General features: G+C 51.5%; 1 protein-coding gene across 4 annotated transcripts in view; it reads right to left on the reverse strand.

The window, feature by feature from the left end:
• Positions 1 to 17495, reverse strand: part of Acsl6 (acyl-CoA synthetase long chain family member 6) — a 62149-nt gene that overhangs the window by 30977 nt on the left and 13677 nt on the right. For 3 of the 4 annotated variants that reach the window (XM_060363710.1, XM_021658231.2, XM_021658232.2), the window contains exons 2-9: positions 11013 to 11233; positions 8340 to 8454; positions 7633 to 7697; positions 6426 to 6527; positions 5947 to 6046; positions 5039 to 5217; positions 3925 to 3957; positions 2201 to 2252 (exon numbers count right to left, since the gene is read on the reverse strand). In XM_060363710.1, the coding sequence (XP_060219693.1) occupies positions 2201 to 2252; positions 3925 to 3957; positions 5039 to 5217; positions 5947 to 6046; positions 6426 to 6527; positions 7633 to 7697; positions 8340 to 8454; positions 11013 to 11207 (841 nt within the window). In that variant the 5' untranslated portion in view covers positions 11208 to 11233. Of the gene's footprint in view, positions 1 to 2200; positions 2253 to 3924; positions 3958 to 5038; positions 5218 to 5946; positions 6047 to 6425; positions 6528 to 7632; positions 7698 to 8339; positions 8455 to 11012; positions 11234 to 16135; positions 16399 to 17495 lie in introns of those variants that run through there. The other variant, XM_021658233.2, reaches the window with a different exon arrangement.

Genomic DNA, 17495 nt, shown 5'->3' on the forward strand with positions numbered 1-17495 from the left:
TTACATGCTAGAAGTGCCTCTTCCTGGAAGATCCTGCCAAAGGTCAGTGCCAGGTCGTATTTCCTGTATCACCCCACTAGAAGAATAGCAGAGCTTTCATCGAGGCCGACAGCCAGACACTAGGCATGCAAAGCAAGCAGGTGGCTATGTGTGACGTCGAGGACAAGTGTGGATGACATGCTGACAAGACGATGAATGTAAGAGGCACAACACAGGCTTAGCCTAAATCCAAGGAGGCCTGAGTATGTGGTCCGGCGGGATGGTATCAGGCCAAAGGCCTGCTTGCTCTCTCAGACCTGCCTGCTACTACTGGCCATGGCTTTAAAGCAAAAGGCCTAGAACAGTAAGTTCCAATCAGTTTTCCGGTCCCGTGCACCCTGCCCCTCCGCACAGCTAGGTAAGGACAGCCCGGCTTCCAATGTGAGTCCCCAGTCGGGAAGGCACTGGGTACAACAGCTGAGCTTTTCCAGCTGGCCAACAGCATATTTCAACAGCATGAAGTATTTCCCCAGACAAAAGGGCAGCATCGTTGATCAAGTGAGCTACTGAAAACCTGAAGTTACTTAGGGCAAAGAGGACCAAGGCTAAAAGCGACAGCAGTGACTTGTTCCCCAAAACCATGTCACCAAATAAATAAATAAGATAGAAAGAGATGAAGAAAGAAAGAAAGAGAGAGAAAGAAAGAAAGAAAAATCAGGCTATGAAACCCAATGCCAAAAAGACTTCATGAAATGCAATTTTAAAAGCAACATAAGCCTGAAGAGCATTTTAAAATTCCGGGCTGGCTCTGGAGGGCAGAGGCTGTACTACTTTTCTGAAAGGATTTAGCAAAATATAGTTTAAAAAAAAAACAAAACAAACTGAACTAATCATTTGTATCTGCTATCTGGTAAAGCCACGCTCCTCAGGGCCTACTGGCATGCATGATCCAGCCTTTGTGGCTGGTTAGGGGTCTCCCAAATACTGTGTAGTTGGGGGATCCCAGGTCACTGCCTGCTGAGAAATATCAGGCTGGCTGGTCCTTGGACTGGAAGTGAATGCTGGGAACTTCTTGTCCATTCAGGGTGAAGCAAGTGATGGTTTGAATGAGAATGTCTCCAATAGTCTTAGGCTTTTGAATACTTAGTCCTCAATTGGTGGCACTGTGTGGGCAGTTTACAGGGTATTCCCTTGCTGGAGGAAGTATGTCACTAGGGACAGACTTTGGGAGTGTAAAGACTCACGCCATTGCTAGTTTGCTTTCTCTGCTTCTGGTTTGCAGTTTGGGGTGGGAGCTCTCAGCTCCCAGCTTCTGGTCACCATGTCTGCCACCCGTTGGCTTGTTGTCTCCACCGTCATGGACTCTCTGGAACCACAAGCCTACGTGTGTCCTTTCTTCCGTAAGTTGCCTTGGTCATGGAGTTTTATCACAGCAATAGAAAAGCTACTAAGACATTTCGTAAGTCATCAGACAAAGCAGGCAGCAGTGAGAAGGCGCTGGGAAGGCGGTTCAAAGAGCAGACGTTGGGCCCAGTGCCTCCATGTGGAATGGTTTGCTGTCAAGCCTGCTAGCCTCACAGACTGTGCTGAGGGGCCAGCCTCACAGGGGAAGCAGGGACAGGGCTCTGCAGACTGCAAAGTGCTGTATCTGTACCTTCTCCAGGAGGCGTTTCTGGATTATTCTTACTGGTGTACCCCTTGCTCAGCACCAAGCAAATTCATTTATGCTCACATCTTCTTGGCAGTCTTGCATATCCCATCCCGCACCTTATTTGGAATCTTTAACCACCCCCTCTTAAGTGAGGACTTGGGGGACAGTGACAGCAGAGGGCTTAAGTGATTGGCTTATAGTACTGTAGCGAGGGGTAGCGAGGGGTTTTTTAGTCCATACTCCTCTGGTCTCTGACACAAAGGCCAGGCAGGAGTGGAAAGCAGAGAGGAGAGCTATTTCCCATGAAGAAATGACTCCGTGAGCAGAGTCCAGCCTATAGTTTGTGACCCAGCTGCCTAGGCTCCGTCGCCCCAGGTCTAGGAGGCACTGAGTCGCCTCATCATCTGTTTACATCTGCCCAGCCCTGCCTTGCCCAGCATGGCCAATGGCGGAAGCAGAAGGGAGCCAACAGCAATAGCTGAACAGAAGGACCAGGCTCAGTCTACCCCACAGAGGGCACAAGTCTCCTGCCAGGCAGCCAAGAACAGGGGCATCTGGACCTCTGCTTACCTGTTGTACCACTTGTGAAGCACACGATGGACAGGTCATCAGGCTGGGGGGGCTGCAGGAGTGAGAAAAGACATATGTTGGGGAGAGCCATGGGACCCCTCTACCACCCAGTCCTGTGTTTGTGCTATGGTGACTGATATGTGGGGCATCAGGGTACACACTCCTGTGTACCACAGTTGGAACGATGGGCAGGCGAACACCCGGAAAAGAGGGAAGAGGCGTAGTACACAGATGAGGTTGTGTCCTACAACCTCACACCTGGCTCTGTTTCCCCTCCCCCAGCCTGAGCAGTGTTAGACATGGGGTTGGGCGGCAGAAGCCAAAGACCCTTCCTTTCTAGTAGGCATGGCTTGCTGTTGAGCTGTTCACAGCCTCCTAAGCTCTGTATCAGGCCCTAGCTGCAGCAGTGGGTCCATGGTCTTAGATCACTAAGATCACTCCTAGGCCATGTGTTCACAGGAAACAGCTTCCTAAAGGGGTAGCATGTAATGTGACACATAAAAGCAAGCAAGATTCATCCAGATGAAGGGAGATTCTATGTGGGGGCTTCTCTGGGCACAGACACCATGGTGCTGGACACAGGACATGCTGAAGAAACGTGGAGCAGGTCTCTGAGGCTGAGCCTGGGGCAGGAGAGATGTAAAAATACCCAGGGTACTCATGGAGGGTTCTAGGAAGCAGAGCTCTGGCCTGCTCTGGCTTGGATGTGAGAAAGTTCAGCAGGGCTGGTGAGGAAGTGGGGAAGACTGAGAAAGAGAGGGCCAAGAAGCCAGAGGCCTTGTGAGAAACTCCTCCCTCCAACACTGAGTCCAGAAGGCAGAGACTGCCGCTGCAACCTGACCTTGGGGGGGGAACCACATGGGATGGCACCCAGAAAAGCTCAGGGAATGAAAATAAACAAGGAGAAGTCCACAACGGTGGCTCATGCTTGTAATCCCGGTGCTGGGAGGCAGAGACCATTAGGTTGATGGGGCAACCTGGCCGGCCAGCCTTGCCCAAGGTCCAGGCCAGTTGAAACGCCCTGTCTCAAAGAACAGAGCCTGAAGAAAATCAGTTGAAGCTTACTGATACCAGACTGCCCCACTCACTCACATACCCTGTGTAAACCTGCATACATGCAAACATGAACAGGCATGAGCACACATATACTTGCATAAACACCCACACACATATATACATGAACACGCATACACACATATACTTGGATAAATACCTGCATATATATATTTATATATACATGGACACACACACACACACACACACACTCTCTCTCTCTCTCACACGCACACTTAAAACAAAAACAAGAACAAAGACAGCTGATGCCACCTGCCCCTGGGCCATGAGGGATACTTTTAGTTCTTGGGTGTTTCTGTCCATCTTGTGTTCTGTGGGGTTCATAGCATTCAAGGGAGAAAAAGAAGACCAAGACCTCCCCATGAAAATGTTACATGAGAACCGAGGGCAGCCAGGACTGGATGTCCTTTTGTCTCTCTCCCAATAGCGGCCTCTTGCCCTCAGTCCTTGCCTGGGCGCTCAGTCCACAGAAGTGCTGGGCAGCTGGGCAAGCGCTCACGGGCTGTACTTAGGAGCTGCTTATTAGCATGGAGGTATTGACATGGAGGAACTTGTCAGCCTCTCTACCCAGCTCTGTGCACTGAGGGCCTCCATGAGGACTAGCCTTACTCACTATCTGGCTTACCATGCCTGCTGGGAGATTAGCTTACCACAGGGGCATGGTGATGCTCTTGGCCACAGTCCTAAAGAAGGAGAGAGAGAGAGAGAGAGAGAGAGAGAGAGAGAGAGAGAGAGAGAGAAAATGCTGTTTTAAAAACATTTAAAGATTGTCATAAATTAAAAAAAAAAATCAAAATCACTCACCACAGTAGGCCTTGCTCTTATACTCAGCCCAGAGCTTAGCATCCCTGACCTGACATGGGCTGTTGTGACAAATAGAGTGGTCCCTCCTCAGACATATTCCAGCCTGAGGCTCCCGGGAAGGAGGATGCTGGGGGGCTGCAGGCCCACCCCATGTGCTAGAGACAGGGAGCCTGCTACTCAGGCGCTATATATGTACCACTTAGTTATAGACATGTTGGGAAACACACACAAAAGAATGAAAAGAACGGCTGAATGACCCAGGCTTCCAGATGAACAGTCAGTGGCAGGGGACAGTGGGGAGGCAGGGAGAAGAGCTGCCAGGGCAGGTGTGGCTAATGTCAAAGGGTTAAAGTGCGCAGGGTCATGGATGCAGTGATGGACCGAGAGAGGCATGAGGACAACTGGAAGGTTTGGCCTGGGGGGAGGGGAGGGGAGGTCTGTATGCCATACAGCGGGGTCAACTGCTACTGAGCAAACCGGAGTCCCAGGAGGCCAGGGTGCCGTGCATCGCTCTATTAGCTCATGTACTGCCATAATCTGATGCCTCTGAGGTGGTCAGGGACGGAAAAATTAATCATGATGGCTACTGGGAGGGTCTGGGTCTTATTGACAAGAACCGTCCCAGGTTCCTGGATCATCAAATCCTGTGGCATCCACACGTTTACACCTTCTGCAAGTGAGGAAGCTCAAGAGGCCATAGGAGTGGCTCAGGCTGGTGCCGTCATCCGTCTATTGGTGTCTGGGCCCACTGGCTGGACTGGTCTCAAAGTTTCAATCTAGAGGGTGCCTGTAAGCACAAGCCCCAGGCCTTCCTCTACCATTCCCTGCAAATCCACCCTATCTTACCACAGATGAATCTGAGTGGCCATCCTAAGGCATGCAAGGATCAGGTAGCTGGCAGCTGTGACTTGGCATCTAGCCAGCTATAACCCAGCAAACATCCGAGATGCAGATTCTCACCTCTATAGCCTTCATAGACTTGATGTTGACCCCGCACTTCTGTCCTCTCTCTCTCAGGGCATCCTCAAATGGCTCCATGAGGATGACCAGCTTGAGGCCTGGAGTCTCCTTCCTCTCCACGTGCTCTAGCAGAAGTACAGCCTTCTGAGGTTTATCCACAATCACCGTGAAGATGTCCGCTGCAGGGGCCAAAGGGGAGAGTCAGGCTGAGCAGGTATAGGCTGGGACTGAAAGGGTCATGACAGGCCATGACATGATATAGTGATACCAGCTCATGTGTAAATAAACATGTGAGATGGGCTATGAGGGTTATGCATCATGTGTGCCATGAGTGCTAGGAGGAGTTGAGGGCAAAGGCCAGGGAGCATCCTAAAGCAGATAGTTCAGCTTTTCTTCAGATAGCCCCCATGAGCTCTGTCTGCCTGGGCTATTTACCACCACAGCAATGATGATGCCAAGCTGTGGGAACCTTGCACGGCCAGAGCCTCTTAGAAAATATATAGAGAGGCTTCCTCATGGCATCCCAGACCTATGGAAGGAGGCTTAGACTCAGTTTAGACTCAGAAGACCTATGGAAGGAGGCTTAGACTCAGTTTAGACTCAGAAGGCCAAGTCAGGGGAAATCGTGTGAGTCCCTAGTGTTTTGTTTTGTTTAATTGTGAGATAGAGTCCCAGGCTGCTCTCCAACTGGCTGTGCAATCAAGGATGGCTTTAAACTTCTGATCTTCTTCTTCAACTATCCAAGTGCTGGGATTTTCGACATGTTCCACTGGGTCTGGATAATACCTTAGGGTTTTCTGAGAGCAGAAGTAAAATGGCTTTTCTGAATGTCCAACAATCAGTATGGCCTAAGAGGCTGGCGGCTGGAGGGCTAGCTGCTTATGAGAGAGGGGCTGGGGGGGGCTCACCTGTATTGATGATGTAGCAAATAGCCCCAGGGCCCAGGGTGTCATAGAGTGGGACCACCACCATGGAATATGTGTAGCAGGCCAGCTCTGCAATGATCCACTAAAGAAATGCAAAGTTAGGTAGGGTTAGAGGGAAAAGAGGTAAGATAGGTCCAGAGAGTGAGTCAGTGTGTACCAAAGATAACCCAAAGACCTCTAGACTATGCTTACTACCCTAATGTATAACCCCTAGATTTCATGTCCAAACAGCTCAGATCCTGCATGGGCCTTTTCATCATGGCTTTTTCTTCCCTGTGGCTCCAGGCACAATGTGGATGGAGCTTGGATAGGACATCCATTCCTGCTGCAGGGAAGAACTGGGCACGCAGGTGGTAGTGCCATGGCTTTGGTCTCAGTCCCCAGGCCCTACCAAGAGTGGAAATAAGACTTCCAATCCCTATTCCCCTGACGCCTCTGAAAACAGTCAGACAGACGCTCACCTCTGGCCGATTCTGTGCAAAAACGCCAATGAACTGCTCTGGGCCCACTTTACAGTCGTGCTGGAGAAGTCCTGACCCCAGAAATTCAGCCCTCTTGGCCACCTGTGCAGAGATGGGCAGGAGTTGGGGGGGTGATGGTCAAAGGAGGAGGCTTCGGTGGGGCTTGTCCAAACAGCTTCTGGGTTCTCCACCCAGGTATGCAGAGAGCCCCTTGAGGCTGAGGCAGGGAAATTCGGTGGGAAAATAAAAAGTGATCCCCTCTGGATTGTCAACACTCCATCAAGGGTGTGGGAGGGGTTCACTGTCGGGGTCAATGGCTGTGGGGAGGGGTGGGCTCATAATCTTCAGCTGTTTAGCCACTGATTCGCTTGTTGCTCATGCTCCTGTAGCTGAGACCCTACCTCTTCCGGCAAGCAACCCTACTGAAACCCAGCGGGTCACAAAAACCAAACAGACAGGGAAGTGTCAGGGGAGGAATCCGGTGGGGATGAGGGAGGCGATGGGAGGCAAAAGCAACTCACGACACTGTCAAAGAGTTTAAAAACAAGTATAAGAATTAAAAACGAAGCAACACAGGATTGTGCAGATACTGTGCCCTAGGCTTCACATGTGGACAGTTTCCATTGTGATCGTTCCTCTAAAGATCTTGAGTAAGAAGACTTTAATACCACGCATGTATTTGTATGTTTTGATCTATTTTACTTTACTTTTATGGATCCATTTCGTTTTCATCACTTTTGAGGGATTTCTTTCTACCGTAGATGACATCTGGGTTGCCTGTCATCTTTTCTGAACATAGTCTCTCCTACCTCTTCAGACAAGCCAGACATTGCATGCGCATTGTCCTATTTTCATAACATGTTCCATAAAAAAAAGATACACAAAACTTTTCAATGTAAAAACTAATTTTAAGGAATGAGGCTCAATGTAAAAACTAAATTTAAGGGGTATGCCTTTAATCCCAGCATTCATGGGGGCAGAGGCAGATGGATTACTGTAAATTCGAGGCCAGCCTGGTCTACAAAGCAAGTCCAGGGCATCCAAGGCTGCACAGAGAAACGCTGTCTTGAAAAAAAGAAAGAAAGAAAGAAAAGAAAAGAAAAAATGAGGTCCCTGGAATCCATCTGGGTATTCCTAAGCCTTCCCCAACCCAACAGAGCTTTAGGGCTCCAGGGCTGGACAGGATGAGGCCTGGGCCCTCACTCACCTCTTTGTAGGATAGCCACTGGTAAGGCTGTTCTGGCTTCCGGAAGCCAAGACAGGGCCCATTCCCTGCAGAGAGACAAGTGGGCCTTGTGTCAGGGAGGGAGGTGGGTGGGCTCTCCTCCTGCCCGTCCACCAAGCACAGGAAATAGTATGCTCTGGATGACTCTGGGTCCAGGAAACTTCCCTGAAGCAGCTTTCCTCACCTGCTGTGGCCCAAGAAGGGTATAAGAATGAAAGAACAGCTTCTCCCCAGGGATCTGGGAGGCCAGGAGTGGGAGATCGTGGTACCCAGTTTCCACTTTGACTTACGCGACAGTTCCTATGGGAGAACTACAAGGGCACTTACAGTGGCGGGAGAAGGTAGCAGGATGGCCCTCTGTGACTGTCTCCCTTTGTCTCACATCCTGAGATTACTGAGGCATCTCAGGGGTGCAGGTTCCAAACCATGGTTGACAGTATGATAGGACAGTTCTAGGCTCCCCAGAGGCTGCTTGTGGGTGTATACAGAGTTCAAGTCCTGACATCAGGCAGCCAGTGTGAAGGGTTGAAGCAAAGCTGATGTCAGCCTTGAGCCACGTAAGTCAGCTGCTTCTCTAACTGGTGGGAGGACCAGGGGCTCTCTGCTGACCTGGGCACTGCTGTGTCCCTAGCCCCATACTGGAAACTTGCTCAGTGCCCTGATACAGCTCTCCATGGACCCCTCCTCACCTGAGATGCTAAGCCCGCGGCAGAACACCTGGTACATGGTCCGGGCATCGTCATAGTAGTGGGTAAGCAACTGAGTGCTACCGCCAATCACAGATCTCCGGGCTCCACCACTGTCCTAGAAGCCAAACATAGCAGGCAAGTTGGCTAAGGCAGGCAGGGACATCCGGAATGGGTCCTGGTGTGTACGCAGCTTGGAGGCTCTCCTGGTTCATATACCTGAGGCTTGGAAGTGCTCGCATTCATGGCCTGTTCACACCAGGGTATACACATCCATTGGTTTGTACCCACACTCAACGTGACCAGTTACTACATGCAGGCCCCGCTTTAACAACGTCCCACACACATACACATTCGACAAGTGCACACTAGCGTTTATATACCAGATCAGCAGGCAGAGAATGCCCACATTTTTTTCAGTAACTCTTGATACATGGCTCCACAATAGAATTGAAGTCTGTTATCACTTAGAATCAGGACCAACCTGCCAAGGTACCCTGCACCCGGCCATCTATTGCTGTGCCCCTAGGACAGCTGTGTATAGCCTTGAGCTCAGAAGGTTGGCATCCATCATCGACATGCTAGGGTAGATTTGCTGACAACTGTGCGTTAAGGTACTTTCCCAGGAACTGAAGCCTGAGAGAGTGTGTGGGGTGGAGTTGGAGGTTGGAAGGAGGACAGACTGGACAGGGAGATCCTACGCCCTCAACCATGCAGAGGACAAAGTGTGACAGGGCTAAGGACAGGATTTGGGCATCTGTGCCTTTCTCTTCCTCCTCCTCAGGGCCCCCAAGCCCAGAGCTCTTGTACCACAGCTCTGCCTGATCTCTCAGTGCTATTTGGGTTATCCTGGGATGGCCCAGAGCCAGCTAGTTCTTGGAACATTGAGTCTGAAGAAGAATTAGCACCACACAACAAGCAGCCAAATGCAAAACCACAGGCAGCTCCCGACTGTTTGGAGTGGAAAGTTCTGTTTGGCCAGTTCTGCCCAAGAAAGACCCACGTGGGAAGTTAGGGGTACATGCAGTCAGACCCATTTCACACCCATGTAGCAGATACGACACTTCAAGAGATTGTGTGCCAAGGACAGGAGAGGGGGGACTGAGTGTTAGCCAAGGACACCTGACTGGAGTTTGATGGATGCATAAGGTTGGCCAGGAAGAATGGCAGTTGCAAGCACACACTTAGGGTCGAGGAGCACAGAGTGCTGGGGATCTGTGGGTAACCTGTGACGCTCTAGGTAAACCTGAGGTGAGAGCAGTCTAGAGAGGGCCATAGACGCAGTAGTGGGGGGGCTGGACTTTTGGGTGGAGGGCAGTAGCCAACCATGGGAGGGCTTTAAGCTGGAATCTTTAAACAGTCTGAATTATGTCTGACCCAAGGAGGACATGCGCTTGCCTCCCTTGCCTCATTTCTTGCCCAGTCACTTTTGCCTACTTCACACAGCCACTCATACATTCCTTAAGGACAGGACCAGAAAAGTCTTGCCTAAAAGAATGTGTCTTTCCTGAGGACAGGGAAAGGGGGTCTTCCCTAAGGTCTGTCTGGGTGACTTGCAATTATAAGCTGAACCAAAGTCCAACAGTGGTTTCTCTGAATCACCCTACCAACCCTTTGATGCTCTTTTGAGTACCCACTTTACAAGTGACATCGTGGCTCAGAGCCAAGAAGCAACTAGCCCAGGTAGGCACTTTCAGGCCTCCAGCCCAGTATTTCTGTTCTCCATTCTCATCACTACTCCACTGGTCTTCTCCAGCCCCTCTCCAACTGGCCAGCGCCAAACGCAAACACACTACATACTTTCAACTATACCTGGGCCTTTTCACATATCACTCCTTCTACTAGGAAGATAGCATGAGGATCCTGATCTTTATTCTCTCTGTGTGCCCTCCCCAGCTGGCACACAGATGTATGATCAAGAACAAAGTGAGGTGCACAAGTGTGTATAGAATGATCTCACTTAAAACTGGGGAGCTCACTGAAAACTGCCCTAGGGGAAGCAGAGGCAGGAGGATCAGGGGTATAAAGCCAACCTAGGATACATGAGATCCTGCCTAGAAAAAGACAACCAACCAACCAACCAACCAACCAACCAACAAAATGGTTAGGAGTGGGAGCTATCTCTCCATTTGTTCTTGGCTGGGACAGAACTGCTAACAGAACCAAATCCCAGCTGCACGGTACCCTTTGTTTATTACAAACTATGTGAACATACCAAAGCCAAAACCAAAGTCCTTAAGTTCCATAGAGAAGCAAATCTCTATGAAGCAAATGACTTGTTAGCAAGTCAGTTTATCTCCATCCTTGCTGCTAACCTCCCTGTGAACCCAGATGCTGTGAGGGAGTGGGCAGGACCCCAGAATGAGCTCATCTGTGGTCCCCTGTCAGCCACAGCTGGGGGCAGGAACTTGGGAGTGAATTTACCCTACAGCCCTGAGGATCTGCTTAGCATGCCTGGTGATCAAGGATGGCCAGGCTCTGCTGAGGGCCAGTACTTGGCAGAGGTGGGAGGACCATCTTGCTGGGAGACCTTGCCCAAGGCTGTTGCAGAGAAGGTTGGCTGGTTACCAGGAAACACTGGGATTCTTTGGTCTGCTTGGGGGTCAGACAAGCTACGGTTTGGCTTCTGCCTTCTGGAGCTACTTTGCATGATGGGACAGCCCCTGCCCGGCTCACCTCCACTTCTTCCGACTGCATCAGGAGATTGCACGGTGGTTGCAAGGCCTTTGGCCGGTGAGTGAGCCAGTAGGCTAGAATAGCAGCCAGCGCACCCATACTCACGAGGGTGGTGGCTGAGAGGCTGCGGAAAAACTGGCCCAAGTCTGCTAGCTCGGGCAGCCTCAGGATCCTCAGGATCTCCTGGGTCTGCATCTTCTCCAGAAGTGAGAGGGCAATCTCTGTAGGAAACAAGAGACAGGTGAGGGAGGAGACCAGACAGGCAGGCCATCCAGGGGTCCTAGAGGATGAGTCAGGCCCTGGGGCAATCAGATATGTAGTCTGCTAGTGCTACACAGTGCAGGCCAGAAACTGAACACCAGGAGATGCTTTTTTTCTGGTGAGGGACTCGACCCCTCATTACTCACACCAGACAGTCTGGCCTGGGGCCATGGCTGACAGATGTTTCCACATCTTCCAGGGCATTGCACTGGCAGTTCTGGGCATGGAGTCTCTCAGGCCACAGGGCCCATTGTGAGCCTCATCACAGACCTTTGCTTATGTTTGCTCCCAGGATACAGAAAAGATAGACAGACAGTAGAAGCAGCTATCTCTGTGAACAGGATGAGTGGGGTGGAGGGAGGCAGGCTTTACCCCATCTACCTCTGAGCTCAAACCCTAGGCTTTAACTCCACAGGAGAGAGGGAAGGAATATTTGGCAGAGCCCATGGACTAGCCCAGATAGATACCTCTAGGCTTCACGACTTGAAGGCAATGCCCTATATGACAATATGACCGCAGTGGCACTGCACTACCGCACGTGGGGTACCAAGGGGCATAGCTGGCCACATCCTTGACTGGATACAGTTAATGGGGCGGAGGGAAATGTTTAGGCATTAAACTGATGGGAAGAGGAAAATAAAGAAGGCTAAGAGAGGAAGGACTCAAAGTAATAGATGGGTCTAATGTCTACTGGCATCTGATTTGATGTGCAGGGGGTGGCCAGGGTGCACCCCAAATCACTGAAGCCCAAGACAATGCAGCGAGCCTCTCAGGGAGACATGGAAACACCCTAGAGGTGAGTGGGGCCCCTCCCAGAGATCTCTCATGTCCTCCTGTTAGCTGCTAGGTGAAGGCACATTGGCAGAGCAGATACAGCTTGCTGGGCTCTGGGTTCTGTACCTTGCTCAGGTCCGAGAGGGTACAGAGGAATTGTCCAGCTGTCAGGCCCTGGCATTCACATGGGGATGCCTTAGTGTCACCACTTAGTAAGACCTGGAGCTAGACTGTCCTGGGATGTTCATAGACAAGCCATCCCAAGGGATTGCAGGGCAGGCTCTGGACTGCCATGCACCCTCCATAGGCTTCCTCCTCAGGGGCCTTTGACAGGAAGTGTTTGGTATGGTTTTCCATCTTGGGAAACAAAAATTAAATGCCAAAGGTGGTAACTCTAGAGCCATGGGATAGGAGTTAAACAGCTGCTTGACCTCTGAGGGAGGAGAAAGCAGCTTAAATTCCAATAAACAGTTTTTGTGTTAAACTGTGACATTATCACATGACATGAGGTCAGCAGTGTGCAAACTCATTGTAGGCAGAGGGAAGAAAGTTCTTCTGTCCAAGCCTCTTCTTTATTTATAAGCTACACATGGTTAAGCACATCCCACCTCTCTGAACCTGCACTTCTCCATCTTTAAAATGGGCACAGTACCCCGGGCATGGCACAGTAACAGAAATATAGACATAATTAACAGAAATGCCTGCCAGATGGAGGAGAGGTTGCTCAGCCTGTGCTTCCATGGGAGTGTAATTTTGAAGATGCACAGCAGGCTCTCTGAGATCCAGGGACACTCATCAATCTCCAGATAATGGGTGTTCCTAGGGAGCCGTCAAAGTGGGCCCCTACTTCGGCAAGGGCATTGTCCCCCAACCTGTGGAGCTTGAAGCCTAGTTTTATCAGCAGTCCTTTCTGTTGTACAAACGTGTGTGAGTGAGCATTTTGCCTGCAGGTGATGCCTACGCGCCATACACATGCATGGTGCCCGTAGAGGTCAGAAGAGAGCATCAGGTCTCCTGAGGCTGGAGTAACAGTTGTGAGCCACTATGTAGGTGCTAGGAATTGAGTGTGGGTCCCTGGAAGAGCAGCGCTCCCACCAGCAAGCAGTCTTCTTAGCTGAGACAATGATAAGAACAAACATCCCACGGGAATCACACACACACACACACACACTCACTGCAGACCAGCTGACCAAATTAAGGTTCCCATCATCAGCAGGGTCACAGCCGTGGGCCACAGTTCACTAAGGTTCCCCTCTCTAGGGAGGGAGGGCTCTGGGCAGGTGGCCAGCTGGCCTTTTCCTCTTGGGACATCCATTTACCTAAAAATGTAGATGGGAAGACGAAGTTGCAGCTGGACCTACCAGAGGAGTGACTCACTGCTTAGTGGGAAACAGGACGCCTCCACCAGCTTTTGGGGTGAGCTCTGAGCTGGAGCTGTTCCCTTTAATGAAATGGACTGACTCAGCGGGCCCCATCCAGCCCCCAAGGACTCCGCTGTATGGTTTAAAACAATATTTAAGAGACTGAAAGAATACCTTGGGATCACCAATCCCAGGTCCTTGGCAGTTGCGCATAGGCAGACCTCAAGTGCAGCGCAAACGAGGCATCCAAGGCAGAGGGTGTGATGCTGGCATCTTCTCAGAGAATCAAGCAGGATGGCCAGGCCACCCACCCATCTTCCCACCCATGTATATGGAAGCCTCCACATGGTCTCTGTTCTCACCAACTCGAAGTTGCAGGGTAGACTGAGGGAGTGGGCAGTGTTCTGCAGTAAACTGCAAAGGAGGCGCCTGACTCAGCTATGACAAGGCAGAGCAGGCTGCTGGCAGGGAGTGACGCAGCTGCGGAGGCTGAAGGATGAAGAGAAAAGGGTGTCCCGGGTAGAGAGAAGCCAACACACAAAGGCCGGAGAGTGCCTGGAACACGTGGGGAACTGAGGGCTCTTTCTAGTCAGGAAATAAAGTCTTTGAGCCTCTGGAATCCTGTGCAAAGGTCACCATCACAAGCCTGTGAGGATAGTTTCTGAGCTCCAGGGAAAGTGTGGCTTGTCTAGACTCCCTGACTTTCTGAGTCCGAGAAAAACCTATCCTGTACACCATGCTGTCTGGTCCCCACAACAACCTCCACACACACTGCAAGAAGGCGGAACGGGCTATTTAAGTGAGTTGGGGACACAGCACACGTCTCCTCGTTTTATGTGGCCACCCCATTGGCTGCCAACACGAACCCCTTCCCACAATTCTCCTCCCCTTTGCAGTAATATTGAACACACAGAAAAAAAACCAAACCAAAACAAAACACCTAGCTCCCGCCTGGTCAGAAGGACCAGGTTCAGGTCCTGGGAGTGAGGGGAACATGTAGAGACACCAGCATTTGCGTGAATTGGCCGGTGGGATCAGTCATATGCTCTTTGCCTTACACATACCATGAGTCTCCTTCCACCGGGAGCAATGAGGGGAACTAGATAAACGCCAGCCCACTGCTCCTCAGGTGGCTGTCTGCCTAAGGAGCCAGCTACAGTGGCCGCAGCTCCTTTGGCCCCAAGTCTGGCCTGCAACCTTGCTTGGCAAGCAGAGGGTTCTGTTTTTCCGGCTTTGCCTCCTTAGACAGTCAGAAGCACTTGCTTCTACTCTGGAGTTCCCTTCAGACCTGAGAGCCGCTGCAGGGCAGGGCTGTGAGTCCGGGTCCTCTAAGGACGCTGGCTTTGGAGCCAGTGTGTACACCACCAAGCCCTTGGCACGTGGGAGGGGAAGAACAGAGACTGGTTCTGGGAGTCTGGTCTCTGGTTATTTTACACAGCCCTGGCCTCCTCTGACCTCCTGATACCTGGGGTGTCCCTGAGCTCCAAGCTCAGCTGCCTCTTCCCATGCCCCAGGAGGCTTTTCTGGTTGCAGCAGACATGGCGGGTGGCAGTATACAGACAATGCCCAGGGGCTAGCAGTGCCGCCGTTGCCAAGCGAGCTGCTGTGGATGTTTATAACCATCTACCTGGCAGGAGGACCCAACTAGCTTCCTCCCAAGCTTTCCCCTCCAGCAAGGACCCTTTCGGAATACCAAGTGATGGACCAGACTGGGCACCCCAAGACTTCTTCCCATCAGCTCACCAGGTCAGGAGGGTGTGACCAAGGGTGGGAGAGAGAACAGAACAAGGGTTCTGTTCTTGGTGGGAAATACACGGCCCCAAGGTGATAAAGTGGATGGCTCACAGTGCCAAGCACGAACCCTACAGAAATGGCCCTGAGAGACGGTGACCAGCTTTGAGGGACCCCCTCTGCTGAGGCAGCTTCCCACTCTATTCCTCCACTCCTTCCTAGGCTACCTATATACCTCAGTATGGAATGACTGCCCCTATGAAGCTCTCAAACCTGGCCATTCCCCCAGCCCAAAGCCCCCGGCCAGCCACTACCCAGCATAGCCCAGACTCCCAGGCTGCATCTCTTTTCTCTAACCCTTTCTTACATTCGCACCAAGGTTAATTCCTGTAACACAGGTGTGACTCTGCCACACCACTGCTCCAACACCTCATCTGGTTCCCTGCTGCCTTAGGACCCAAAGTCCAAACTCAGCATGCTGGCCCCAAGGGTGCCCATGGTCCTCTGAATCTTCTCTTGGATTTTGCTAGCACCTCCCTTGCTATTCAGCATCAGTGAGGTCTGGTCCAGTGGGGTCCTGGACTTCTGCAGTCATTGGAGGCCTCTGGTAATGGCGGGCAACATGAACCAAGCCTTCAAATCATCAAGGAACCAACTCCCTGGGCGTTGGGGAACTCAAACCACAATCTCACCAGGCCCTGGGGTGTAGCACTCTAGTCATCAGGTTGGAGGAGTGAACCAGAAGGTGGATTCCAATGCTGGACTGACCAGCCTCCAAATCCTGATTCAGACTCCTGATAGCTGTGTGGCCTCAGACAAGTCACTGAACCCCTCTGGGCCTATTTTCAATGAAGATCATGGGCAGGGAATTGATGCCAGGCACACAGTAAGAGAAGTGCTCAGTGAAGAGCAGTTAGCTGAATCAGTTACTCATGCCTTTGCCACCCACAGGAGCTCAAAGACAACTCACAAAGGGCTATACAGTCACCATCCTACCTTTCCAGCTGGCTCCGGGCACTGAGGAGGTGGTGGAGCTGGTCCTGCTAGAACCAGCCTCCCTTTCTAGGGCCTGTGGAGCCCAGGGAAAGAGTTTACCACATCTTGATCAAAGAACAAAAGTTGCAAAGGCCCTGCCCCTGGGGACAGCTGATGGCAACAGCCGCCTGCTCTGAGCTGGGTGGTAGTAGAGGCATTAACTGTGGGGATGGTGGCTCCCTGGTGGCAGTGGGAGCAGGCTGTAGGGACTGAGGCACAGAGCAGCTCTGTGAGGAGCTGTTGGCCCCTCAAGGCCCCCACTGGCCCCCCTTCGTCTGCACATGGGGCGGTACTTACTCCGCTCAGGCCAGCTCAAAGCCAAGCAACCAGGCCTTAACCCTCACTCTGCCAGCCTGCCAGGGCCTCAACCCATGCCCTTCCACCTTTCCTGACCCCACATTGTCTTTAGTTTGGGAGGGGAGTTGGCTATGGGCTCTCAGGGGACAAAGCATCTCTCTCCCTTCCTCTTTCTCTCTCTCTACACACACACACACACACACACACACACACACCCCTGAGCCATCAATTGGAAGCCAGGGAACTTGCCTCAGCATCTCAGCCAGATTTCACTTCTCTTTGGTGGGTCCTCTACATTTTTTATTATTATATTTGCCCACTGTGTGTGTGTGTGTGCGCGCGTGTGTGTGTTTACGAGAGTACTACAGTGTGCACAGTCAGAGAACAACTTGCAGGATTCGATTTTCTCCTTACACTGCATGGTTTCCTGGGATCAGACTCAACTGAGCCACCTTGCCATCCCTCTACTTTCCTCCAGATGTCTTGCTACAGGGCTCTCAGGAGGACAAATACCTCCTACAGTGCTTCTCGGGGACACTTAAAGGGCAAGAAACCCAGTGGCCACAACCAGAGTTCTGGTGGGTGGAAGCTACAATGTGCCAGGGCCATGGCGCTGAGGGGGCAGTTCTGTTCCAGGAAGTGTGACCCAATTGTCAGGGTAAGAAAAGCTCCTGCCTCACCACCGAATCTGAGTAACCCTAAACCCACGTGGCCACGCAGCAGACCTTGCTAGGCTTAGCAACTGCCTCATCTGCACAAGGATCCAAGCTCAAGTCTGGGTGACGGAGGGAGCTCCCATTCCATTTTTCTCTTGGGTTTTAATTAGATTTACGGAGCCACAGATGACTGAGTCAAGGGCCTTCCCTACCCAGTGTGTATCCCTTGTGAGACACGGTTGCTGAGTTACCGAATGGCTTACTCTCAAGCTCTCTGGGGAGCCCGATTATAGCTCTCTCTTAAGGGTGACTGAAGCTCCTTACATGCAGAAAGGCCCAACTGGGGTTTACTGCTACTAGCCACTTTC

This window comes from Meriones unguiculatus, chromosome 11, assembly GCF_030254825.1.
Source record: "Meriones unguiculatus strain TT.TT164.6M chromosome 11, Bangor_MerUng_6.1, whole genome shotgun sequence".
Classification (NCBI taxonomy): Eukaryota; Metazoa; Chordata; class Mammalia; order Rodentia; family Muridae; genus Meriones; species Meriones unguiculatus.